The following is a 25,499-nucleotide window of genomic DNA, read 5'->3' on the forward strand; positions in this document are numbered from 1 at the left end:
CTTTGAAAGCCAGTTCGCAAATGACCTATAAATACATGAATTCCACACCACAGAGGTCAGTAGCAACATAAATTATTTTTGCATAGTTTTTCTTTATTACATAATTCCTCCTCCCCTCTCCAGAGTATGAGTTCTGCAGACAAAAGTTTTCCAACAGGTACAGACTACTAAAATTCCTGGACACATATTAGTAATGTAATTAAATCATTGTCCAAAAAGTAAGATTGGACATTAAACTAGCACTGATGAATCATAGGTATCCTTCTCTGTAGCTCTACACATTTCAATGAAAATATTTTGCATTTCATCAGCAGCCTTTACTTCCATGTAGCTTCTTCACCAGGCTTCAGCTCTCTATGTAGAATGTATAAAAATAAGAGATGAAAAGTAGGTTAATATTAGAATAATTACTAAAGAATGTGATTAATCTACAATAATCTACCTCGATTTTGACAGTTACATATAAAATTAACTGTCCTTGCAATCCGTCAGCAATACTGACAAGCTTCCCTTTTTCTACCCAAAGCTTCAATGGATTGAGTCCCTAACTTCCATTCAGTTACAATGAAGCACAAAAGACCTCTGAGGAATCAACAGACTTTTTACATAATGGGATTCAAAAGGAAAAATTCTACTTCTTTCAAATACAAAACAATCACTACTTAAGGGGGAAGAGAACTAGGTGTGAAAGCAGTGGGGATTTTTGCAATATGCCAAAACACCAGCCCAACTTCACCAGCAAGAAAAGTGCTAAGGTAACAGTGGAGTGAATCATATGATTACTTTCATATTCAGAACTAATTGAAGAAAGACCAGGGTAAAAAGAGTCCACCTGCAAACTGGTAATAACATTTTTACTATTGAACCATGCTATGCAGCATGATTTATTTATTTTTTATTGGCTGTTATTTCATTAACCCTATGGTGTAAGACAAAATTAGGAGAACTAACACAAAGGAGGCTATACATTCACTCATCTAAATTGTCCCTGGAAAGTCCAGGCTGGTCAGTGTACATCATCACACCCTTCAGCGAAGGTGCAGCAGTTGGCAACATAAATGTCAATTTTAAACCCCCTGGTTATTATTTTTAAAGACACAAACTTATAAAAATGTTCAGTCAAAAAGTGCTGTGACTATTTTAAATTTAAGACAGAAGATTGCTATAATACACTGAAAAAACCAAAAATTCAAGCACTGCCATTTTCACTGAAGTTTTAGAGAGACCAAATAAGTCTCCAGATTTTCTAACGAAGAACTTGGCAACAATTAGGGAACCTTTCTTTGTGACTAAGATAGATCCTAAAGCCCCAATTTTCAGAGGGCATTAGTGACCTCACAGGAATGCTTGCTGAAATTTTTAGGGCTTTCTTCCCTTTAATATTTTGACAATGTTACAGATTTTTTTTTCCATACTTAAGAGACTCAAAATGATCAGAGAAGCACTTTCCAAGCACCTTCTATATAACAAGCTCTTGTTTCTGAAGGCAGATAGTTTTTCATCATTCTTTCTGTCCAAATAGCATCCAATCACAAATCCCAAGGGAACGAAGATGTGAACCCAGTGATCACGCACAGCTTGGGCAAAATTCACCATGACGGCTAGAAAGAAAACCGTTAACAGATGAGTTACTGATAAATCTGTACACTGAAAACGTTCCATACCTCGCACCTTTAGTCTCAATGTAATCCTACACTGGCATAATCAACATGAGGGCCATCAAACACTTCCCTCAGTCACATGCGATTTTAAAGTCCACAGAGTTTCTTAAAAATAATCATAACTAGTCTTGGCCTTAGAAAATAGGACTTTATCCTGAAATTAATGAGAAACAGAACGTCTCTGATCAAACAGTTCAATTTAAATTTTCTAGAGTAGTTTATCCATTCAACTTACTTTACTGATACAGAAATTTGCTGTTCTGTAAAACATTACAAATGCACTTATAATCTAGAGTCCTGTAACTGGTGCATTATTACGGGTCACAAGACTGAAAGATGAGCTGTACATAGTGGGTAAGTGACAGGCAAGGAATAAAGGGCATTTCTAAAATCCAGTGACCCTTTTCCAACTTCAACAAAGCCTTCCAGATTTGCGTCTTGCTGGAAGTGATGAGATACCATGATATCGTACAGCCGTGAGCTCTGCACGCTAACTAGGAAGGACACAGCGTCATTCGTCACAGCTGTTGTAGGCCGGCGGCGCACCGAACACCGGAGGCAACGCGGGGGACTGCGGCGGGAGGCGCTGCCCTGTCCCGGCCGCTCAGGCCAGAGCTCACGGTACTGGCCCACGAGGGCCCTACCAGCCTCCTGCTGCCGCCGGACACACAGAAATGCTGCTCCTAGCCTGCTTGCTAAGACGACCGTCTCCCGCACGCCCATGCCCGCAGGGGTATAGGCACTACAAATCCCTGCCTGACCCACGTCTTAGCCGAAGGCAGCAGGGATCGGGCGAAGCGCTCCCGGAGAAGGCTGACACCGGTACCACAGAAACACCACCTCGGCAGCTCCCGCTCCCCCGCGAAATCCCCTGCTGTTACCGTTCCCCGCTACCGCCGAGCCCCACGCAGCGGCCACACCAAGGGCAACAGGCGGTGAGAGCAGGCCGGAAGAGCCCACGGCTCGCGCAGGGACAGGGGGGAGAGAGAGACACTCACCACCGCCCCCCGCCTCGTGGTGGTGCTGCCTGTTACCCGCTCAGCTTCCGTTCTCCTTCCGCTCGTCTTCCGCAAGATGGCGGAGGGTGTCATGCCGGGAGGAGGTGGCGGGCTCTCGCTCCGGTGGGCTTGAGAAAGGCCGGGCGGCCCGCGGGTGGCCCACGAGGCAGGTAGCGGCGGCGGCTCTTGGAGGTCAGCGCTGCGGCCGGCCCCGGCTCTCATTGCGAATGCGGCTTTCCTCCTGAGTCCCAGAGTCGCACTCGGCCTGGGCTGAGGCGTGAAGCGCTCGGCTTATGCTACCCGAACTGGCATTTTCTTTCTTTTTATATTGGGACTGAAGTGGGCGCAGGGCTCTTCCCTTTCATTGCAGTCTGGGCCGGTGAGACTCATTTCATCAGTGCCGGGTCGCTTTCTCGGTGTTAGGGCGCTTGAGTCCTCCTGTGCAGAACCCTCAGCCCACCCGGTGCTGGGCCCCCTTCAGGCAGTTCCTGGGCTTTGAGGGTCTACAGCCCTGGAGGCGCCAGGTCCAGGTGCTTTTATCCGATCCAAGGGGGAGCTGCTGTTAGATGACTTAGAATCGGTGCGTTGTTTGTTGGTTGTTTTGTTTTTTATAATTTTGTTTGGAGTTTGTTTTTTTTGTCTAATTGTAACACCACCCCAAACATCCCACCCCCCATTTTTCTGATAATAAAAGATCTATACGGATCCAAAGTTAATATCCGAGGTTTAACTGATGTCCAGTAGCTTTATTGAATGGTATTCATAACTGATACGCAGCACATTCTCAGAAACTTACAAAGTCAGACCTAAATAAATATTTTTCCCTTGGATTAGCCAATGAGACATTTTTTTCCCTCATTCAGATTAGTTCTTTTGAAGATTAAACACTTGGAGAGGAAAATGACATCGATTATCAAGTTGACTACGCTTTCAGGGGTGCAGGAGGAATCTGCTCTTTGCTATCTGTTGCAAGTCGATGAATTTCGTTTTCTCTTGGACTGTGGCTGGGATGAAAACTTTTCTATGGATATTATTGACTCTCTGAGGAAGTAAGTTTTTCAATTCTTACAACTTTTTGTTGTTGTAGATTTTGGCCTTTTGGGGAAAGTTTGCAAAATACCACGCAGTGCTGTGTGCATGGTGGTGTTATAGCTAAAATTGTTCTTTTTGTTTGAAGTATGTTTTATATGAAAAGAACTACGAGGCTGAAACATTTCCATTATAAACCTGGTGGGGAAGTGGTTATGAAGCTAGTGAATTTATTAACTGCAATTCTCAAACTGTTCTGTGTTTGTTTTGGCTTGGTTGTTCCGTTTTTTTCCCTAAACATGCAAGGTATCAGAGTTTTTAGGAGACAGACCTTGGCTCTAAAGTAATTTGGAGTGATTTAGTTTTAAATAAAACAATCCTCCATGTGTATAGTGTTTGAGCTCTGCTTCTTGTTGCAGTTTGAGTAGACTGTCAGTCAGAAGCACAGTTTCTGTAGTTATACCAGCCCTGCAAAGAAATAGACTTTGAAATGTCTAGATGCAAACACTGAACTACTTCTGAAGGTTGAAATGAAGGAGTTTTTCAGTTATGATAAGTAGTAAGTTTATTTTGCAAGAAAAAAAAGTCTGTTTGTAAACTGAGTAAACCCCCCAAAATTGTTGCATACGTTTTCTTTGATGATACTCCTCAGTTAATGTATCTTCTGGTGTCCAAGTATGTATTAAAGCCTTTCTAATCAGGAATTTCAAGGTCTTCCAGAAGGTCTTCCAGACCTTGAAATCATTTTCGGGAGTCACTTGCATTTTTAAGTAGTATAGGTAACTTTTGATTAAGTCTTTGAAAATTTTGTTCTAAACCTGGAAGGGCTTAAGTTCCTTGTTTGGCATTCAGGCTGTGTGTGTATTCTCAAAATAGCCATAACAGATTATTTTTTTTACCAGCTTCTGTTGTCCCTCTTTTTGTAGACATGTACACCAGGTTGATGCTGTTCTTCTTTCTCATCCTGACCCTCTACACCTTGGTGCTCTTCCTTATGCAGTTGGAAAAATGGGATTGAATTGTGCCATTTATGCAACTATTCCTGTATATAAAATGGGACAGATGTTTATGTATGATCTCTACCAGGTATATTTAAGCTTATGCTTTTGTATACAGCATTGTTGACATGGTAGAATGCTCAGGTTCTTGAATGGCCTATACTTCTTATTTGTTGTAGTCCCGCCATAATACTGAGGATTTCACTCTCTTTACCTTGGATGATGTAGATGCAGCCTTTGATAAAATACAGCAGCTGAAGTTTTCTCAGATTGTGAACTTGAAAGGTAAAGATATCACTAATGTTTCAATAAATGACTTATAGTGAAAGGCAACATAGTCATTAAGCGTTGAAGTAACTTTTTTTTTAAAGGGAGTCAGTTTTCAAATTTTAAGTTCCTTCAGAGAGCTGAATTCTGTAGCCCTGTGTCAGCCTGTATCAGCTGAATGTTTGTCTCCTTAGTTGTATGTAGAAATGGGTAGAATTTCCACTTAATGAATTGAAGGTCATATTAGACTATGTTTATATATTTGTTTCTCCTTTGTGGTTTTTTTGGTTTTCCTTGGAATTTGCTCATGTCTCTCAAAAGCATTTACTCATGACTAGTGGTGGATACCTCAGAAATCTGCAGTAATCACTAACACAAAGAAAATATTTCTAGAGAATGAATAGGTTGCAGAGCTTAGGTTACAGCATATGGATGAGGTAATGAGAAGGTCTTCACAGACTGAATGATATTCATTGTAGCTTATTGCTAGCAACTGTGGCATAAGTCTTGTTGAATTCAAAGTTTGGAATGAAATGGAAACCCTGTTCTTGAGCAAGGAAACTTAGAAACTCACCACCAGCAGCTTGTCTCCAAGGTGTAGTATCTCCCCATTCGTGAAAGCTGCTTGCCAAAGTACTTGTGCTGTGATTTGGAAAGTAGAAATAGGATGCTGTGCTTGAAATAGTTTTAGTTTTACTCTGACAAAGATATAGGCTAGCACAAATGATGAGGAGCAGCAGTGCATTAAAAAAGAAAAAGCATCAGGTGCTGAAAAGATCCATCATCCCTGGCTGCAGCACATGAACAAATTGCCTTGTGTAGTTTGACTGGCATGTTTGTCATTGTGGAAAACTTGGAGTCCGTGTAATTTGTATGTGTTTTTTGTAAGCACCTAGACTGTGAATGATACAGTAAATGTTTTGTGTTGCTCCAGAGAGGAGTCAGCCTTTTAACTGTGTACTTGATTTCATGTGATATGCTTGTTATATAATTTATTGCTGTTTAGGTTTGTAGTCAAAGCAGCTCTGCAGTGTCTCTGAGTACCAGTGGGTGGTAGAGGGAAGAGGTGATCTTCAGTTTCTTTTTCTGGGGCAAAATAGAAGCGAACTGCAAAAATTTCTGCAGTTAGTGGTTGTATGGGAAAGATAGATATGATACTGATTTTTTTCATACTTCATTTGATGTTTTTACTTAGTAACAATATTGGCATTGAGTTGTTTAAAACTACTGTCTCTTGTTAGGAGTAATAGATTTTAACAAATTTAAGATATTTAAAATACTGAAAACTTTTGTAGGCAAAGGACATGGTTTGTCAATCACCCCATTGCCAGCTGGCCACATGATAGGAGGCACAATTTGGAAAATTGTCAAGGATGGAGAAGAAGAAATTGTTTATGCAGTTGACTTCAACCACAAGAGGGAGATGTAAGTTCAACATAGTATTGTTTATTTGTTAGGCATCATTAAGCAGTGAGATGGTTTGAATGGGTCAAACCAAACCAGTGGGTTGACGTGGCTTATTTCCCAACACAGAAGTGAAGGACAAGTAACACAAGAAAAACTTGGGATTGAGACAATAACAAAGAAGTGAGAGAAGAATAGAGTTTACTGATCAAAAATCAGATAAACATGGTACAAAATGCCTATACCCTAGCCTATGTGCAGAAGCAGCACAGTGCAAAGCAAAAGCAAGCAGAAGCAAGTAAGCCGAAAACTGCTCCCCCATCTCTCATTGTCCTGCCACCATCCCAACAGAGAAGACCACCACCCAAAAAAACCTGGAACCCAGAAGCAGCAACTGGAACAGGAAGCCTCCCATGTTTCAGTCTGAACTCCAAGCCCCATAATGCTGTGCTTCAGCCATTATTTTCATTTTTGAAGCTGGCATGACTGTGGCATGGGATGAATAAAAGCAGCAGATTCAATTCAATCCATGACAGGTGGTCAGTATTTAGAGTCTGATAAAGAAGTACAGAAGTAACTTTTTCCAGCTCTAATAAGACCACTAATTTCCCTTGTGTTCCAGTTGATAGGTTTGAAACAAGCATTAACTCTGTGTTTTTTTATTCCACTGTTTTAGTTATTTGTTACTTTGAAGCAGGAAGAATCCTGCTACTGAGGAGTTTGATTTTTGTACGTGCAAAATTCTGGAAGTTAGCTGCCTTATTTGTTTTTTTCTCATAAAACAGAAATGCAAAAAAATTAAAATTTCAGGTTTGTGTGTGTTTGTTTTTTCTCTACAGCCACCTGAATGGGTGTTCCTTGGAAATGCTGAGCAGGCCTTCATTGCTTATTACAGATTCATTTAATGCTACGTATGTACAACCCAGGAGGAAACAAAGGGATGAACAGTTACTGAGTACGTATTCTCTTTGTGCTTGAAAACAGCAGTTATGTGATTTATTAGCAACTGTAAATTGTTTTTCTATGAGAAATTCATCAGCATCCAAACTAAGAACCATTATTAAAATTTAACAAATTGTGAATTACTCTTTTCTCATGGTACTGTTCTGTGGGTTAAACCTTTTCCTTCAAACAGAGAACTGTGTTTGAAAGAGTTCAAGTATTTCACCCAGTATCAATTAATCTCTTCAGGGATTTTTAAATGACCTTCCTCAGTAGATTATTTTTTAAGCTCCATTTTACTGTTTGTTTTGTGGTGTGTAGTTTGGGGTTTTTTTTTAATTTTAAATTAAAACAAAGGTAGTGTCACAGCAGTGAGATCTTCAAAGCTACTAAGAAAACTCCATCTGCCTTCAGTTTTGGTGCAAATGTGGGTTTGGGTCTCTCTCATCTCTCTCTCTCTCTTTTATTGCTCTGTTCAATTTGCCTTTGATTATGATTGCTACTGTGATATAACAAACAAACCTAAGCTACACATTTCTAATCTTGGTCCAAAGTTTAAATCGTTTTAAATTTTGTTTTTAATTCTTCTTAGCTAATGTTTTGGAGACATTACGAGGTGATGGAAATGTATTAATAGCTGTGGATACAGCAGGCAGAGTTCTGGAACTTGCTCAACTTCTTGATCAGATCTGGAGAACGAAAGATGCAGGCTTAGGAGTCTACTCCCTAGCACTTTTAAATAACGTCAGCTACAATGTAGTGGAGTTCTCTAAATCACAGGTTTGTTTTGATGTTAAAATGCAATTGTGAAAGAGGGTAATGGAACATGTTACTGTGCATTCATCTACAGCTGCATACAGCACTTCTGAGCTGTGTTGATAGGTTGGACTCGATGATCCCCGAGGTCCTTTCCAACCTAAGTGATACTGTGATGTATGCAGAAGCATTTGGTTCTCTTTAATAGTTAAAAATGGGCTTCCTAACTTTTAATAGTTAAAAATGGGCTTCCTAACTTTTAATAGTAAAAAATGGGCTTCCTAACTTACTCTGTAGTGCATGTTTGTGTCAGGTCTTTCAATCAGGTTAAACAGGGCCCAGTCATGGCTCTGGGCACATTTCTTGATAGTAATTTCCATGCTTATCACAAGACCTGTTGGCACAGTTTACAGCTGTTAAAAAAGAGGTCTCAAAGTACTTGTTTCTGCATTGTTTACACTCAGCACTATTTCTGCACTTGCTAAGAAATGATGTAATCATGCTTATTGAACCCTGTACATCTTATCAAGCTCAGAATGTGTATTCTCTGTTTTAATATGTATTTAGGTTGAATGGATGAGTGACAAGTTGATGAGATGCTTTGAAGACAAGAGAAACAATCCTTTTCAGTTCCGCCATCTCTCCTTATGTCATAGCCTGTCTGATCTGGCTCGAGTGCCTAGTCCAAAAGTCGTTCTTGCCAGTCAACCTGACTTAGAGTGTGGCTTTTCTAGAGATCTTTTCATTCAGTGGTGCCAGGATTCCAAAAACTCTATAATTTTAACTTACCGCACTACACCTGGAACATTGGCACGATTCTTGATTGATAATCCTTCTGAAAAAGTTATAGATATTGAGGTAAGAGTTGTCTGTGCATCTCAAAGTTTTTTTTTATCCTGGGCTATCTGGGGGAATAATGAGCAAAACTAAACTTAGTTTCCTCTTTATGTTTCTAGTGGCAGATGGAAGTCTGAAATGTTGCATGCTTAACCAATTGTCGATAACCTTCAATAAAAATAGGTCTCATAAGTAACTGCAAGATGTTTTGGTGGTGTGATAGAATGAATACTCCATAGAGATGAGCATGAAGTTGCTTTTAAATATTTATCTTTAGACAACATTTCCCATTGTGTTTTTGTTAGAATAGAAAATAAATTCTGCTTGAAGTTAGAATAGCATAGAATTAACCAGGTTGGAAGAGACCTTTGAGATCGAGTCCAACCTATCATCCAGCACTATCCATCAAGTCTCTTCCTACACACCGCTAGTAATGGTGACTCCACCACCTCTGATACATACAGATCACAACATGACAGATTATTCTTTCTGGAAAATACTCTGGATTTGGATGATGGGAGAGTCAAGTCAAATTAGTATCATGTATCCCACCAGAGTTTGAAGGATAAGGTAGAAATTTGAGCACATTTAGTTGTTATTCATGCTTTCAAATGATTTTCAATAACTTATATATAAATGCTCTAGTGAATATTGTTAATTTATGGGAGTCCCCTGTGATCACAGTGAGAATTTAAACCCACCTTTATTTCCATTTCAGATTTCATTGGAAGCATTGCCTTATAGAATTAGATTATTACTAGAAATCAGTGTTTTTCAGAAAAAAAGAAAAAAAAATTAGTGTTGTTTTTCCCACTAGTGTGACTGTGCCAAGTTCTTCTGGTTTCTGTTAGGAACATGAAAATTGAAAAACCTCTGCTCATCTCAGAGCATTTGTGTTCAGTTATTGGAATGAGATTACTTGAACATGTCGTGAGATGTTTTTGTAAAGCTAGCTGATTTCAGAAATGCTTTTGTTAAAGTAGACTCTACTAATAGTTGACATTGTCATGATGTTGTCAGGCTAAGGTACCACATGTTTGCATAAATCTTCTCGTGTGGGTGACATACAAGTTGTGCTTGCCCTTGATACTTAAACACAAGTATTCTTGTCAGCAGTGTGTAGGGAAGGTATTAAAATTGTTTCAGCTGTCAACAGTAATACCAATTGTAATTGTCTGCAGCTGAGAAAACGTGTCAAGTTGGAAGGAAAAGAACTTGAAGAATACTTAGAAAAGGAGAAACTAAAAAAAGAAGCAGCTAAGAAGTTGGAACAATCCAAAGAGTAAGTGTATTGACTGCTCTGGCATTCTGTTGTTGTGATCAGAGTTGGGTGATCATCCTGCTGCTTCAGCCATTCACGGGGATAAATGAAAAAGTGATAGTTTGTATAGACTTGCCTGAGGGCACTGAGGAATTGGAGGTGGTTGTCTTTAATATGTGCTTAGAACAGACCTGTTTCATCTGCCATTTGACTGTGAGCTCTTTCTCAGATACATGAAGTTCCCTTGTCCTTGGTTGGTGTTATGTCAACTGCTATTTTCCAGCCAGTCTGTTTATTGCTTCAGGTTTAATATTACATGAAGGAAGTATACATTTCTTTGGAATCTCATTTCAGGGCAGATATTGATTCCAGTGATGAGAGTGATGTTGAAGAGGATATTGATCAGCCAACTGTACATAAGACCAAACATGATTTGATGATGAAAGGTGAAGGTAGCCGGAAAGGAAGCTTCTTCAAACAGGCAAAGAAATCTTATCCGATGTTTCCAGCCCCTGAAGAAAGGATTAAATGGGATGAATATGGCGAGATTATCAAGTGTGTAGTGGTGATGAATGCTAACATGTGGTAGCTATGAAATAATTTAAAAATAGAAGTAATAAAACCCCTAATTTTGTTTGTGCTGCAGCACTGTTATGTACCCTTCTAACCACAGTAACTTCTAAACAATTAGGACATTTTGTGCTAAATCTCACATGAAGCTTATGATAGGATTGAAGCTGCAGAGTGCTGCTCCTTAGCCTGTGTTCACACCTCATAGGATGTATTTACACTCCAGGCTTTTTTCCCTTTGCTTTTATCTTATAAGATACACTTTACTTTTTTTTTTTTAAATCTGACTTTATTTGTGCCTCAAATCACACATAATTTTGATAAATTTATAATGAAGGGAAAGAACGTCATTCATCCTAGAAAAATCTAGTGGTGCTTGTCCTATTTGCATAAGGAATACTTGCTAGAAAACCTCAACTTGTTAGTATTTCTCAAGATTCCAAAGTTCTGTTTTAAGCTAGGAAGGTGATATTTTACAAATGAGCTCTGATGAAATAGGGAAATGTTAGAGGCAGGTGTAATAAAATTGTTACCAATCACAATTACAAAACATCTCATTAATAACAGTATTGTTTTATTTTTATATCATGTGGTATTTTGGCTTTACTGCAAGATTGTTAAAAGCAAAATGCCTTTCATTCTTTAGACCGGAGGATTTTCTAGTTCCAGAACTTCAAGCAACAGAAGAAGAAAAAAGCAAATTAGAATCTGGTTTGACAAATGGAGAAGAGCCTATGGACCAGGATTTATCAGATGTTCCTACCAAATGTATTTCTGCAACAGAATCCATGGAAATTAAGTGAGTGACTTTGTTCTCAGTTCTGCTAGAACAGAGAAAATGAGGAAGGCAAAAGCCCAGTCAGGAATCAATCTGGCCACTCTTGTGTAAGAGGTAACAAAAGATGTTGTTTACAAATACTTTAACAAGAAAAAGAGGACCAGGGAAAATGTCTGTCTTCCGCTGGATGCAGGGTGGGAACGTTGTCATCAAGGATGAGGAAAGACTGAGATACTTAATACCCTCTTTGCTTCAGTCTGTAATAGTTAGACCATTTATCCTCAGGGTATTGAGTCCCCCTGAGCTGGAAGACAGGGGTGGAGAGAAGAATAAACATCCTGTAATCCAGGAGGGAGCAGTTAGCGACCTGCTATGCCACCTGGACACTCAAAAGTCTATGGTGCCACATGGGATTTACCTGGGAGTACTGAGGGAGCTGGCAGTGGAGCTTTTGGCCAATCTGCCATCTATTAACAGTCCTAGTTAACAAATGGGGACCCAAACAAATGGTGGCTTGCCAGTGTGATGACCAGATATCTACAAGGGCCAGAAGGAGGATCCAGGGAACAACAGGCTTGTCAGCCTAGCCTCAGTACTGGAGAACATAATGGAGTAGCTCATCTTGAGTATGATCACACACCAAGACAACCAGGCATCTAGCCCAGCCACCATAAGTTCATGTAAGACTGTTTCTGTCTAACAGACCTGATTTTGTTCTGTGGCCAGGTGACCTGCCTAGCAGATGAGGGGAAAGCTGTTGATATTTTCTACCTGGGTTTTACTAAAGTGTTTTACACCCTCTGCCACAGCATTCTCCTAGAGAAGCTGGTGGCTCATGACTTGGGTGTACTCTTCACTGGGTGAGAAATTGGCTGGGTAGCCAAAGAATGGTGGTGAGTGGAGTTAAATCCAGTTGGAGACTGGTCACAAGTGGTGTTCCTCAGGGCTCAGTTTTGGGGCTACTCTTTAATATCTTTGTCAATAATCTGGATGAGGGGATTGAGTGCTCCCCCAGTAAACTTGCAGATGGCACCAAATTGGATATGAATGTTGATCTGCCGGAGGGTAGGAAGGCTCTGCAAAGGGATCTGGACACGCTGGATTGATGGGCTGAGGTCAGTCGCATGAGGTTTAACAAAGCCAAGTGCTGGGTCCTGCACTTTGGTTGTAACAGCCCCATGCAGCACTACAGGCTTGGGCTTCCCAAGTGGCTGGGAAGTTGCCTGGTAGGAAGGGAGGTGTTGGTTGACAGCTGGCTGAAACTAAACCAAAAAGGTATTCAGGTGGCCAGGGTGGGCAGCAACCTGTATCAGGAATAGTGTGGTCAGCAAGACTAGGGAAGTGGTTGTTCCCCTATACTCAGCACTGGTGAAGCCACACGTTAAGTACTGTGTCCAGTTCTGGGCCCCTCACTTTAAGAAGCACACTGAGTTGCTAGAGTGTGTCCAGAGAAGGGCAAAAAAGCTGGTAAAGGGTCTAGAGAACAAAGTTTATGAGGAGCAGCTGAAGGAACTGAAATTGATTACTCTGGAGAAGAGAGGCTGAGGGGAGACCTTCTCACTTTGTACAACTACCTGAAAGGAGGTTGTAGTGAGGTGAGGGGTCAGTCTCTTTTTCTAAGTAACTAGCTGTAGGGTGAGAGAAAATGGGCTCCAGTTGCACCAGGGGAAGTTTATATTGGATATTAGAAAATATTTCTTTACTGAAAGAGTTGTCAGGCATTGGGATGGGCTGCCCAGAGAGGTGATCAAAAAACATAGAGATGGGGCACTTCAGAACATGGTTTAGTGAGTGTGGTGTTGATAGGTTGGACTTTATTTTAGAAGTCTTTTGCAGCTTTAATGATTCAGTGAGTAGTGGTGGCATGGATACAGTGAAAATTGGGCAAAAGGCTTGCTTGGAATGAAGTGGGAAAGGGCAAGCCCTTTGTTGTGTTTGGGTTTTTTGTTGTGTGTGTTTGTTTGTTTGTTTTTCCCTTGTGGTGTCTTAAGTTATTTTTTATTAGTCTTTCTGAGAGTGTGGTACAGAAAGGTATGGTTCCCCACTCCTAAGAAATTTACAGCTTGTTCCCTGTCTTAGGGAGACAATTGAAAGAGGGAGAGCAAACCATGTGGTAGTATATTAGCATAGGTACTGTAGTGTGTATATATTTTGTTAAATGTATTTTAATACATTCTTCTTTCTCATCCTTTGGATCACAGTAAGTGCTGACAATTTGACAGTTCTGTATTTTATTGCTCCGTGATCTCTCTTGCGCTGACAGCTTTTGTTTATACAAAATAATTTCCAAATAGCTTTAATTTTTGAATGAAATATTTTGGTGGTTTAATCTTTTAAACAAAAAAAATTATATTCTTGGGCTTTTTATTTGCACTAGAGCCAGAGTTACATACATTGACTATGAAGGACGCTCTGATGGGGACTCAATTAAAAAAATCATCAACCAAATGAAGCCAAGGCAGCTGATCATTGTCCATGGGCCACCTGAGGCGAGTCAGGACCTTGCAGAATGTTGCAGAGCTTTTGGTGGAAAAGATATTAAAGTTTACATGCCAAAACTGCATGAAACTGTAGATGCAACCAGTGAAACTCACATTTATCAGGTAAGGTACTGGGAGTTGTTAGTTGTGTTACTACTGTGAATGGTAGTAGAGCTGTATTAGCAGACTCAGTTTGGCTCTCTGTTTTTTGGGAGCAGAGAGACAATACTACCTACCTGTACACTTCACTTTGTATAATCAAGATGTAGGCAGCACTTTTGTCTTCTACATGAGCTTTCTCCTTACATTTATTATTCATTAAGTGTTTGAAAGCTTAAATGACAAAATTGTGAGGTGGGGTTTTTTTAAACCAAACATGTATCTGAATAAAATTGTAATTGCTTTGGGTTTAATTTACTTTTTTTTTAATATAGAGGAGAAATTATTTAGTTTGTTTTCTATTTGAAGCTTTTTGAACAAATAGATTACACTAGAGACGCTGAATTAGCAAGTAGATGTGAGTGGGGCATCAGAATCCCAGTGTCTTCTGAGTGGCCTGTGCTGCAGAGAGATAGTAGGTTGCAATATTCTTCATACAGCTGCAGCCTTGGTTCCGCTATCCATGCACAATCCATGTGAACAGCCGCCTTTTGGTGTGGGACTGACTTTAATGGGTTAAAGTCAGAGGAATTGGGGACAAGGGAATGTTTTTGTCACTTCAAAATCTGATACTTACAACATCCCTTCTTACAATAAAATATTAGTTACAATTTTTTTGGAGGGTTGTAATTTGGAACTGCTGTTCAGTAACCTAAATATGTGTGTATAAACTTTCCTTAAATTTACTAAGGCTGTGTGATGAACTGCTTGGTCACAAAAACTGTTTCTGGTTGTTTCAAAAGGAGTCTTAACTCAAGTTTGCAGAAAAATTCTTTTTTTTTTTTTAATTTTAACCAGGAAAAAAAACCACTGTATTGATCTCTGCTGCTTTATGCATAGTGGCATGAGAGTTATACAAATAATATTCTGAAAGTGCAGAACATCTTACCTTGGCAATACCAATTCCCTCCTTTTCCTCCCCAAAAGAGTATGAATCAAGCTTACATGGAGAGACTGTGAAAGGAAAACTTTTAAACCTTGAAGTAAGACCTCTTGTGTTTTCCATCAAACTAATAGTAGTTCATTTTTGCACAACCCAGGTCAGGTTAAAAGATTCTCTGGTCAGTTCCCTTCAGTTCTGTAAAGCCAAGGATGCTGAGCTGGCTTGGATAGATGGTGTTCTGGACATGCGGGTTTCAAAAGTGGATACTGGAGTTATTTTGGAAGAGGGAGAGCTAAGGGAAGATGAAGAATTAGAGATGCAAATGGATGTCCCTTCATCAGACTCCAGTGTTGTTGCACAACAGAAGGCCATGAAAAGCCTCTTTGGTGATGATGACAAGGAGATGTGTGAGGAGAGTGAGATCATTCCTACTTTAGAACCTCTGCCACCTCACGAGGTACAGAAATTATGCTGATCTGCACTTCACGAGCTTCATTTGCCTTTTCTGGTGCTTAGAGGTCAATACTGTGATCTTAGACAAATAAAATACTGTTTGATTTTTTTCTGTTAACCTGGTACTTCCTTTGTTCATCTTTGCTGAAAAGCATAAAATCTAACCTCTTACATCCAGTGACAGTGCCTAGCATACACTACCCATCTATATTTAATTAACGTTTCCTGTATGTGGTTCTTGCAGACTTGGAAATCAGTTGGCATTTAGTCACCTGGATTTTATTGTATTTTGTTGATGCTATGTGAAAATACTTCACATGCTTGAGATACAACTCTTTGTAATTTATATGTCCCTGTTTCTATAGTAGTGATTTGAGAGTTCATTCATCTTTTCCATAACTTTATCTTTACTCTTAAAATACTTAGCATGTGAATAGGTATTATTTTATGTTTTTGTTGAATTACTGTAATGCCTTCTAATCTTAGAACTGCTTTTTAAGACAGTTACACAGTCCTAAAGCAGTCTTCTCAAGGAGCTAGATAAATATTGAGACAACTCTAAAATCTCTTCAGATTTATGACAACTGTCATAAAAGTATGTACTGTTAAGTCGTACAGCTTACTGCAGCTCTGTCCCTGGCATAGCAGGCCTTGGAAGAGGAATCTTCAATGACAGCTTTACAACATTAGTCCTCAATATGTGAGCAAAGAGGGGAGCATTTCCTTTACTTGATGGGTAAACTTTGAGGTCCTTCCAATCCTGGAAATACCTTTCTTGAGAGAAACAGAACTAGAACTAATCTTCTCATTTATAGTCCTGTAGGTTAGACCATGCTGCTGCTAGCTCAGTTAGGATGAGATCTTTGGAAAAATGGAAGGTATTAAATAGCAGAAGTATTAAAATCTTGTGTGTTGTTTAAAGGTTATTGGACATCAGTCTGTGTTTATGAATGAGCCAAGGCTCTCTGACTTCAAGCAAGTTCTGTTGCGAGAAGGTATACAAGCCGAGTTTGTAGGAGGAGTGCTTGTGTGCAACAATCTGGTGGCTGTTCGCAGGGTAGGTGTTCTGTGTCTTAAGCTTCTGTAAATAGCATTCTAAATGAAAATTGAGGTGTTCTCACTAGTGAAAAGATTATAAATTGAAATATGTTTTTTGTTTCAGACTGAAACAGGGCGCATTGGATTGGAAGGCTGTCTCTGCCCGGACTTCTATAGGATAAGAGACCTTTTATACGAGCAATATGCTATTGTTTGAGGAAAGTGGTGCAAGATGTTTTTACTTGGAACTTTTAAAGACAGTGGGGATTTCTCCCAGTTTTGAGTTTTTGTAGTTTTCTAATTTATGCAGGGGAAATTTACTTCATAAAGAACAGCTAACTGCCCTGAACATGTAAATGTCTGCTACTGTCGTTCTTCAAGTCTGTTGGTACATTCCATGTTGTCAACTTCAAAACTGTTATGACTTGCTGTCCCCCACATAACACATTAAATGAGTTTATCACTAGGAAACCTTCTCTCAGGAAAGGTTCAGTATGTCAGGACATACTTTGGTTTCATAGATTCCCTGCCAAAGAGTACAAAATACAATTTTTATAGCAATTTTTCTGTTCCAAAATAAGACTAAACAGGGAATTGCTAGCTGCTTTTGTTCTTTCCTGGGTTTTGTGTGGTTGGTTGAGTTTTCATTGGTGTTGATTTTTTGTTTGGGTCTTTTTTTTTTTTAAAGTAACTTCAATTGAGGAATGTGTTGGGGGTTTTTTGGTTGTTGTTGGTTGGTTGGTTTGTGGGTTTGTTTATTTTATTTTTTTTTTAAATGGAAGTTGGTTAAAGTGCATTTTTGGTAAGACGACCTAAAACTAGACTACCAAAACTTGCCCCTAATGTTAGTCTGGTTGCATCTTAATATCGTGTCTGCATCATGTTACAGAGTTTGTTCCCAAAAGCATTTAGTTTTTTTATATGAAGTATTAACCTGCAGTATCAAACAATTACTAGAAGACTAGGTAATATTGCCAGGCAGTTTAAAATCCAGTAATTGTATGCTTCAGAATAACTTCTGTACAAACCTGTTGAGTTTGTAACTTCTAGCTTTTGCACAGTTATTCTAGCTAAAAAGTATTTTCCGAGCCTTCTTTTTCATCCTGAAGTTCTTTCTGTGCACTGCTGGTATGTCCAGAGTGCCATGAGCCAAGTTCAGGCAAATCCGTTCTCTGAAAGCTGAGTTTGCCTGATTTATATAAACAATACGTTTGTGCCATGTTTCATTGCAGTTGCTTCTTTTGTGCCATTTTTCATTCTAGTTGACAGCGGGACTTGCTGTAGCTGCTGAGGCTAGGAATTGACCTTTTTAGGTGAATTTGAGCACAGTTTGGGGCACCTTAGTTTCTCAGAAGTTAACTTATGCAAACACATGGCCACTAAAGAGTTTATTTAATCCTTTTCTTCCCTGCCCATATGTGAAACATGGGGGGTAGGGGAGGGCAAAGAAACCCAAATCCTAACACCTGCTAGAACTATGTATAGTAAAAATACAGAAATCTTGAGAACTTAATGCTGAGTGAGAGTGTATTTTGTTACATGAAGGAAATCTTGGCTAGGAATGACTGAATGCCTCAAGACATTTTGTTTGTTTGTTTTCCATTACATTGAAAGCCAGGACTTCATAGAAATGCTCTGGGTTTGTAACTCTTGTAGCAACACTATGTAAATCTATATGATACTGGATGCTTGTTAGCGAATACCATTGTATTACTGTTGATGCTGATACTAGTGAACTTTTATAAAGTCAATTACTTTGTACATGAGCATATTGGTCTTAGGACTTGTAACTTGTGGGCTTAAGCTGGGCAGAGATCGTACATGCCAGCATGGAATGCACTAACATTGAAAAACACCCTTAGGAGATCAAAGTAAAAGTAGTGCTGGTTTTAGGAAAGGAGTGAAGACCAGACAGTGTGATCATAAACCTTTCTATCACTTTAGTTTCTTTTTTTTTTCTTGACTATTGATTCAAATTCAGCTGAAGTTGATGTGAACAATATTTATCTTTAAAAAGACTACTTTTGTTTCTTTCAATGAAGTTGAAAACTTCCATTATATTAACGCAAGCTTTCATAGAAAATCATCTTCCATGAAGTTTGCCAGCAGGGCAAATGTTTCAGTGAATACTCTAGCTTGTCTGAAATTGCATCCTCTCTGCATGATAAGGTGTGTATGTGGTAAACTGTTAGTGTATGTCACACTGCTTGACCAGTACTAAGCAAGGGATCAAAGTGCATTTTTTCAGATCTCAGTTAATTACATTAGTAATATTCTTAATTCCTTAATTAAAGATACGTTAGTATTTCTGATAGGCAGGTGCTGAAGATCGGTGGTTGCAGTTCAGTGCTTGCTCACAGTGGTAGAAGAGTAGTAGTATATAAAAGTAGTATAGTAGAGGTAGCATATGAAAGAAGTATATAGAAGGGGGAAAGTAATATTTAAACTACATGCTTTCTTACATGTAGTGAGGGTGTGGAAGTTTGATAAATACAGGTGATAAAGATATGAGAGAACTAGATAATTTCATGCAGTCCACTTTTTTTACTTTCCTTGTTAAGTTATATATTAACACTGTGATAGGAAGTAAAAAGAAAAAGTGACTGCATTTTTGTGTAAAACTTCCAATAAGCCATGTAGCTCTCTTCCTGGAAAAGAAGGATCCATAGAAATGCAAAATGTTACAAAGAAGCAGGTTTGCTTTAAGCAGTAATAACCTGCCTGTTGTTGTATAATCCTCTTAGGTGATGCAAGCTGGATCTGTGGTTCAACAGCTGAGTGATAATGAGCTAAGCATCTGCCAGAAAGTAGAGTTTGTAACTACAATCTGATATTCACCAATTTTCATAATGAGGGAATACATGATTTCAGTTGTGGAAGTTGTGCATTTTCAGTGCAGTTTTTATGAAGTGCCAAGAACTTTTTTAAAGGGCATTTTTGACAAATGGTTTTAAAGATAGAATCACCGAGGTTGGAAGAGACCTCAAAGATCATCAAGTCCAACCTGTCACCACAGACCTCATGACTAAACCATGGCACCAAGTGCCACATCCAGTCCCCTCTTGAACGCCTCCAGGGATGGTGACTGCAATGTTAGTAATCTGAGTTGAAAAAAGCCCAACAAAACCCTGACTTTCTCTCCATGTCAACCCAAGATTGATACCCGCTTTCCTAACATTTGGAAAGCTACACTGGGAAATCAATAGGAATTTGTCATTTGGTAGTGGCCATGGAGCCCTTGCTGGCTTTTTAAGATGCAGAAAATAAAGGGTAGTATATTATGTCACGTAACTGCCAGAACTTTTTGATCTAAGGAACTATTCCATCTCTAATAAAGGTTTTTTCAGATGTATCCAATATTTTTTTCCTTTGGCTGTGGCAAGTCAGTTTATAGGGATATTTAGGTGTTGGTTATGAAGAATGAGCTCTTTGCAACACAGTTGTTAAGCATCTACACTTGGAGTTGGTTTGTCAAGCTGGTGGTTTCATCAATATATTTTAGAGTTGTCAATTCAGTTGTACTGTCTGCAAGGAGTCTAGTTTAGCTGTCTCACCATTTCTGTGGCACACAGCACAGTCGCTTTTTAGACCTCTTTGCAGCTGTGTATATCAGAACAGGATCTCTAGGTAGAGCCATCTTACATCACTGAGAATGAATTCCTGCAAAGAAAAAGTAGCTTATGAGGGCAAAGCTAGTCCTTTGTTGGGTTTTGTTTGTAGATGTTGTTTTACATAAAACCATTGCAATTAATGTGATCTGGAGAAACTACTGCTTCCTGCCCAGACTTCTCTATTCTTGTAGGAAGAACAATTGGCTTCAGAAGTGTCTGGCCAGGTATCAGTGATAATGCTTGCCTTAAGGTGTATTTCACAGTAGCTGCATCAAAGTCAGTTTGAGGTTCTTTCCTCTTTTGAACCCATCTGGGTAAGTTCTGTAGTGTGCTTATCTCAGCTGTTAACACCAGTGTTTCTCAGGAATAATTCTGAAAGAAATAGGTAATATGCCTTTATCAGTAGTAACAGTCAGATTTTATAGGAAAGTTGTACTACAGGGTTTTGAGACATCCTTGGGGAAAAAAAAAAGGATCATGCAGACATCACTAAAATCAGTAGGACTGTCAGCTGTTTAATTTCTGTCTGCTAGTACACAGTGACAGAAACAAGCTTTTTTTGAAGAACCCTTTCTGACAATGTTGTGCAATGAACTATTTGAGTAAAAAAGAAGTATTACTGCCCACAGTAACTGGCCTGTTGCATATGCTTCAAGATGTGAACTGGAAATGTTTTCCTGGTGTAGATGACATTAAGAAGTGGGAGATGGGATATATGATAACATTTCTGCCTGTTTTGCAATTTTAGTTTGTGCTCAGGGCAACAGTTGTAGCTTACCCAAGTAATTCTTTGTATTAGGGCAGTACTGTTGTGTGTTCTGCTGTTTCCTGGGATTTTGTGTAGCTGCTGTAGAGGAAAAAAAAAAATGAGCATGGCTTGATCAGTCCTTCATAAATTACTGATAGGTGCCCTGCAAGCCATGATAGTGAACTATCCTTAAAAATCATCAGGGAATTACTTGTTTTGCCATTTTGCAGCTCCTGAAGGAGTTGCACAGCTGGCAGAGCATATTGCACGTCACCACGCCAGACTTGGCATTTGAAAGCCTGCCAGATCACTCTGTGCTGTTGTGCTAGCTGTGGATCAGCAGTGTGCAACAGTATGAGATAGTAAGCGTTTTAGTTCTTGCCCTTTGTAGGATCACATGAGTTAATACTGCACTTGTAAAGAGTCCAAGATCTTTTCTTGGTACTGCCAGGTACTTGTGTTGCATTACTTGGGTAGGTTAGCCCTCATGCTGCAGGAATCTGTAGAGAAATTGTTACCAAGGTGTTCTGGGAAAGTTGCAGTCGTTGCTGTATAGCTTGTTTTTCATGTTTTATGTAATTTTATTATGCTTCAGTATTTCTTTCATAATCTCCATGATTTTACTAATGCACAATATTGCAAATGCAGTATAAAACTAGTCAACAGACTTTAAATCATTTGTGTATCTCTAAACCTCTTATGCTGATTAAAAGTGTTAAGGCTATTAGTATTTTTTATGTAACTAGGTCTAAATTTAGTTTCTGTTGCAGTCAAAAAACTCTCTGGTATTGCAGACCATGATTCTAATCTGCTTCCTCTTGGTCTTGATGGCAACTGTTCCTCAGCCCAGCTTTTGTTTCTGTATTGTTGACTTGAATAGTTATCATCATGTTTAACATAGAAGTTCAGTAGTGACTTTTTGTAGCTCTGATTTCCAGAAGTGTCCAAAATACTACTTTTGTTCTTGTGTGAAATAGGTTTTTATTTACTTTTGGACTTTGCTTTCATTAATTTTGACTTTTTAAAACATGGTTAGACTAGCCCATAGGCTATTGTTGCATTGGTTGGGAGGAGGGGACTGTGGACAGTTTATGTTAAATTATTCTGAGTTTTGTATAGAGAGACATGAGTTAATATTTGAGGGGGGAACTGGCAGCTCTTTCAGTGTTTGTAAGCTTATTTTATTAGAAGAATAGGATATGTTTTTCTTCAGAATAAGATTAAATTAGGATTATGAACAGCATTAGAGTTAAATTTACTCATGGATCACACAGCAGGGTCTGCAGGTCTAGGTGGTTTGACTTACTTGATTTATAGTTTAGGTCATGACTAAGGACAGGGTTAGAGTCCACCAGGATTATAAAGCTACATTTTGTATGGTCCCATTGTAAGAGAAGATAGAATGAGATGTGGTATTGTTAATGCAAATGGAGTAGAGCACTGAAGGCAAATCCTGTGTACTCTTGGCAATTCTTGCTTTACCAACTGATACTGGGTTAACACCCAACAACAAGGAATTACAAGACTCTTACTTGTTGTCTATGCATAAACTTCTAATATATGCAGCACTCCATTGGCCTGTAAGTTTTTGAATGCACAGCTTTGTGTAACTTGTTGGACTAAATGATACTTTTGCTTTTTGTTTCATTGTATTGATTGTACCATTCTGCTTCTTAATAATGCATTAGGTAGTCCAATAATTTGCAATCTTATTCTATGAAATTAAACTCTAGAATTAGAAGGAAATTTTGTAGCTGGACTCCTAAATAGTGAAAAAAAATCTTGGTATTCAGTGACTTTTCAATATGGCATCAGTCTTTTTTTAATTGCTTGAGCTTTCTAAAATGGTATTTAAAACAATCCTAGTTTGCTGAATGTATACTGCTGTAAACTATGATTTCCTGTTGCAAGTGCTCTGCCACATCTGGGCATTGCGGCTGTAAAAGGGCAGGGGCATTGGAATCCCTGAACTTAGAAAGTCTGCTGCTTACTGATGTACATACAATTGTAATATTCCTCTCCTATCAGTATTGCAGCATACATTGCACAGAGCTTTGACTGTGCGTGACTGGTGAGAGCTGCTTAAGTACAGCATTGTTTTTGTTGTTTTGAAAACAGTCAAGTCAGCTGCTTGGCTGCAGGGTCTCTTTTCATTGTCTAGCAAACTTGTAGCCCCAGAGTTGGTAACTGTCTTACGAATCTGTGCAAGCAGCTGAGATTTAGCTAGCAAGCCACTTCCAGTGTCTCATCTGATTGGATACCTATCTGTACTGACAAAATAGTATTCTGAAGGAATGACAGTGGGGAAAGGATGAAAGTAGTGAAGACAGGCAGAGTACTACTTGGTTGTCTAATTATACTTCTGGGGAAGTATATATATATGCCTAAGAATTACTTTCTGGATCACGAGCTTCACCCTCTTTGTGGTTTATAATATTCCACTTTAGCATAACTGTATCCTCAAGCACAGGATCTTTTTTCTATGCTGGATTTGTAGGAATCTTCTGCTCTTTGACCTGCTACAGTGTGTGGGAAGAAGAGCAGTTACTCTTTATAACACCCTGTATGTCCTTCAGATGAAAAAGAGCCTAGTGTTCCTGTGCTGCATATGGAAGCTGGAGGACAAGATTCAGAACATGAGCACCTATGATCTTTTCTTGGTATCAGCTGGGTTTCTGCCCCACACTTCCTGAGTTCTTTGTGTGTTTCTTCCTCTCTGTTCACTCATAGATAGAGTGGATGGTTGCTTGTCTTAAATGCATTTTTTATAAATACCTTTTTATTTTATTTTAAAAGTAGGTGGACTAAGCTCAAGAGAACCTCAGTACATTAAAGCAACACACTTGAATTTCTTAATCCAGTTTTATAGTTCCGTGTATTCTGGCTCTTTCACACACCTCTTTGGTTTGTTTGGGAAGCTCAGCAGCTCTGCTTTTTGTTTTTTCTGTGAGCTCTTACAACGCACTGTTGTTTGTGTTTCCACTTTCCTAGTCTTTTAGGTTTGTGGAAGTGGCAGTTCTGAAATTTATTTTAAATTAGGCTGTAGAGTCTCAGTAGCTTGGAAAGCTTAGGGATTATCTTGTAACACTTGTAGTATATTCAGCATTTGCTGAGAGGAGTTGCTGTGCTTTGGGCGTATATGGATGCCTGCGTGAGGTAAGGCTGTTCTGGATTGAATTGTTCAGACAAGATATGGGAGATGAGGCTTATGGAAGTTGTCCACCTAGGCATTGCTGCTTATTTTTTAACCTTGCTGTCTGATTAAATTGGTGCCAGTCATGGAATAAACATCACAGTAATCCAGTCACAAATTATGTATATAAAGTTATAAAGACTCATTCAGTATGTGAACCAGTTTCAAGTTCTGCACTGTGGTATGTACAGCACCATAACACAAAGCCTGTGCTTGCAGCTTGGGGCACATGTTATGTCTCAGCAGTGGGCTGAGGCTGGAGCTTTGAAGGCCAAAGTGGGACATGGATGGTGTAGCTCAATGTGGACATAAAGAAGCTCGTTTATAAAGGCTGGATGTCTCCGTGCCCACAACAAAGGCTCTTCTTGAGAAAGTATGTCATTAGAACAAATGATACGGTTGTGTTTGAAACTACAGTGTTTGAACCCACTCCTGCATTGTAATCTTCAAGTTACTTTAAAAGCTTCACTTCTGATAATCCACTTGGAAGGATAATTATTTTTTTCTTTTGTTTCCCTTTGTATGCATATTTGAAATGTCCTGTACATACAATTTTTTAATCCTGAGTTTCTTTGCAAGTTATGCAAGCCTTTGAAACAAAAAATAGCTGTAAAAAGAAATCTGAATGAAAGAATTTGCATAGCAATAGCAACCCAGTTCTGGTATATGCTAAAACAAATGGAACTCTGCTGGGGGGGAAAAAATATCCCAAATCTAGAACAGATAAACAAATCCAAAATCAAAAATGAGAGGCTTTTCCACTATTTCATGTCAAAGACTGATGAAGTATTAGTGCTGTTCTTCTTTAATATTGTTTCAATGTTTTAACTTCCCCAGTGGTGCAGAAGCAAGGGTAGGCTGAAATCACCTTTTTAATAGTTTGGCCGTAGCACCCTGAAGCTGTGTAATGCAGAGTAGTTTGTCACTGCATGGCAGTGTACTGTGTTTGGGCAGCAGGGCCTGCAAGGTGCCCCTGTAGGGAGGCAGCCATCACCTGCCTTGTGCTGATGCCAGCCAGTTCTAACTGGTACAGGCAGTCCATGGCCCTCAGCACTGACTTGTTTGAGCAGCAGCTGCCAGGGAATGGAGACACAATACTGAGGGGACAGCTGCTCTTGGAAGAGGTTGACCGCACCAGAGCAGGTATTGCCTTACGGATGGCAGCTGTGGAGATCCCTTGCCTTAAGGGACAGTAAATGTGGGTGCACCATTAGGTTGGAGACACAAAGATAGGGACTGACAGTAGACAACCAGTAAGAGCAAGCAGTGGCCAAGATCTTAACTGTGTCACCCCAACCCGCATGCCTTATTCATTGCCTTGCCAAGGAGGTGGAACAGACTAACCATAACTGGCTGTTGACCCAAGAGAAACTGAGGCTAGAAAGGGGGAGAGAGCTGTTCATGGGTGTCTATGCTCTTCCCCCTCCTCCCCA

At 39.4% G+C, this 25,499-nt stretch overlaps 2 protein-coding genes across 8 annotated transcripts; one reads left to right on the forward strand and one right to left on the reverse strand.

Moving 5' to 3' along the window:
- Positions 1 to 72: 72 nt before the first annotated feature.
- On the reverse strand, positions 73 to 2,710 carry NDUFB1 (NADH:ubiquinone oxidoreductase subunit B1). Of its 4 annotated transcripts, none has more exons than XM_068148800.1 (3): positions 2,660 to 2,710; positions 1,457 to 1,601; positions 73 to 354 (listed from the first exon to the last, which is right to left on the reverse strand). In XM_068148800.1, exons 2-3 carry the CDS (start codon positions 1,594 to 1,596, stop codon positions 318 to 320), a joined length of 177 nt encoding a protein of 58 aa, XP_068004901.1. In that variant the 5' UTR covers positions 1,597 to 1,601; positions 2,660 to 2,710; the 3' UTR covers positions 73 to 317. The 4 variants fall into 4 exon arrangements, with proteins under 4 accessions (XP_068004901.1, XP_068004898.1, XP_068004899.1 ...); XM_068148797.1 differs by lacking the exon at positions 2,660 to 2,710 and adding an exon at positions 2,543 to 2,650; XM_068148798.1 differs by lacking the exon at positions 2,660 to 2,710 and adding an exon at positions 2,427 to 2,512.
- Positions 2,711 to 2,714: 4 nt separating this feature from the next.
- On the forward strand, positions 2,715 to 24,548 carry CPSF2 (cleavage and polyadenylation specific factor 2). 4 transcript variants are annotated; one of them, XM_068148791.1, is made up of 15 exons: positions 2,715 to 2,851; positions 3,523 to 3,708; positions 4,615 to 4,774; positions 4,866 to 4,971; positions 6,249 to 6,378; positions 7,197 to 7,312; positions 7,892 to 8,079; positions 8,623 to 8,913; positions 10,074 to 10,174; positions 10,508 to 10,708; positions 11,370 to 11,522; positions 13,879 to 14,104; positions 15,181 to 15,480; positions 16,399 to 16,533; positions 16,639 to 24,548. In XM_068148791.1, exons 2-15 carry the CDS (start codon positions 3,560 to 3,562, stop codon positions 16,729 to 16,731), a joined length of 2,349 nt encoding a protein of 782 aa, XP_068004892.1. In that variant the 5' UTR covers positions 2,715 to 2,851; positions 3,523 to 3,559; the 3' UTR covers positions 16,732 to 24,548. The 4 variants fall into 4 exon arrangements, with proteins under 4 accessions (XP_068004892.1, XP_068004894.1, XP_068004895.1 ...); XM_068148793.1 differs by having other exon boundaries at positions 2,728 to 2,825; XM_068148794.1 differs by lacking the exon at positions 2,715 to 2,851 and adding an exon at positions 2,860 to 3,038.
- The last annotated feature ends 951 nt before the right edge of the window (positions 24,549 to 25,499 follow it).

The sequence above is a fragment of the Melanerpes formicivorus genome, unplaced genomic scaffold, assembly GCF_026170545.1.
Source record: "Melanerpes formicivorus ecotype bairdi unplaced genomic scaffold, bMelFor1.0.p_v2 SCAF_17, whole genome shotgun sequence".
NCBI classification, from domain to species: Eukaryota; Metazoa; Chordata; class Aves; order Piciformes; family Picidae; genus Melanerpes; species Melanerpes formicivorus.

Coding starts and splice junctions, on each gene's coding strand:
- NDUFB1 (XM_068148800.1), bottom strand. CDS start 1,596: ATGGTGAATTTTGCCCAAGCTGTGCGTGATCACTGGGTTCACATCTTC. Junction 355..1,456: donor AAGAGCTTGTTATATAGAAG/GTGCTTGGAAAG, acceptor CATTCTACATAG/AGAGCTGAAGCCTGGTGAAG.
- CPSF2 (XM_068148791.1), top strand. CDS start 3,560: ATGACATCGATTATCAAGTTGACTACGCTTTCAGGGGTGCAGGAGGAA. Junction 3,709..4,614: donor ATTATTGACTCTCTGAGGAA/GTAAGTTTTTCA, acceptor CTCTTTTTGTAG/ACATGTACACCAGGTTGATG. Junction 6,379..7,196: donor TTCAACCACAAGAGGGAGAT/GTAAGTTCAACA, acceptor TTTTCTCTACAG/CCACCTGAATGGGTGTTCCT.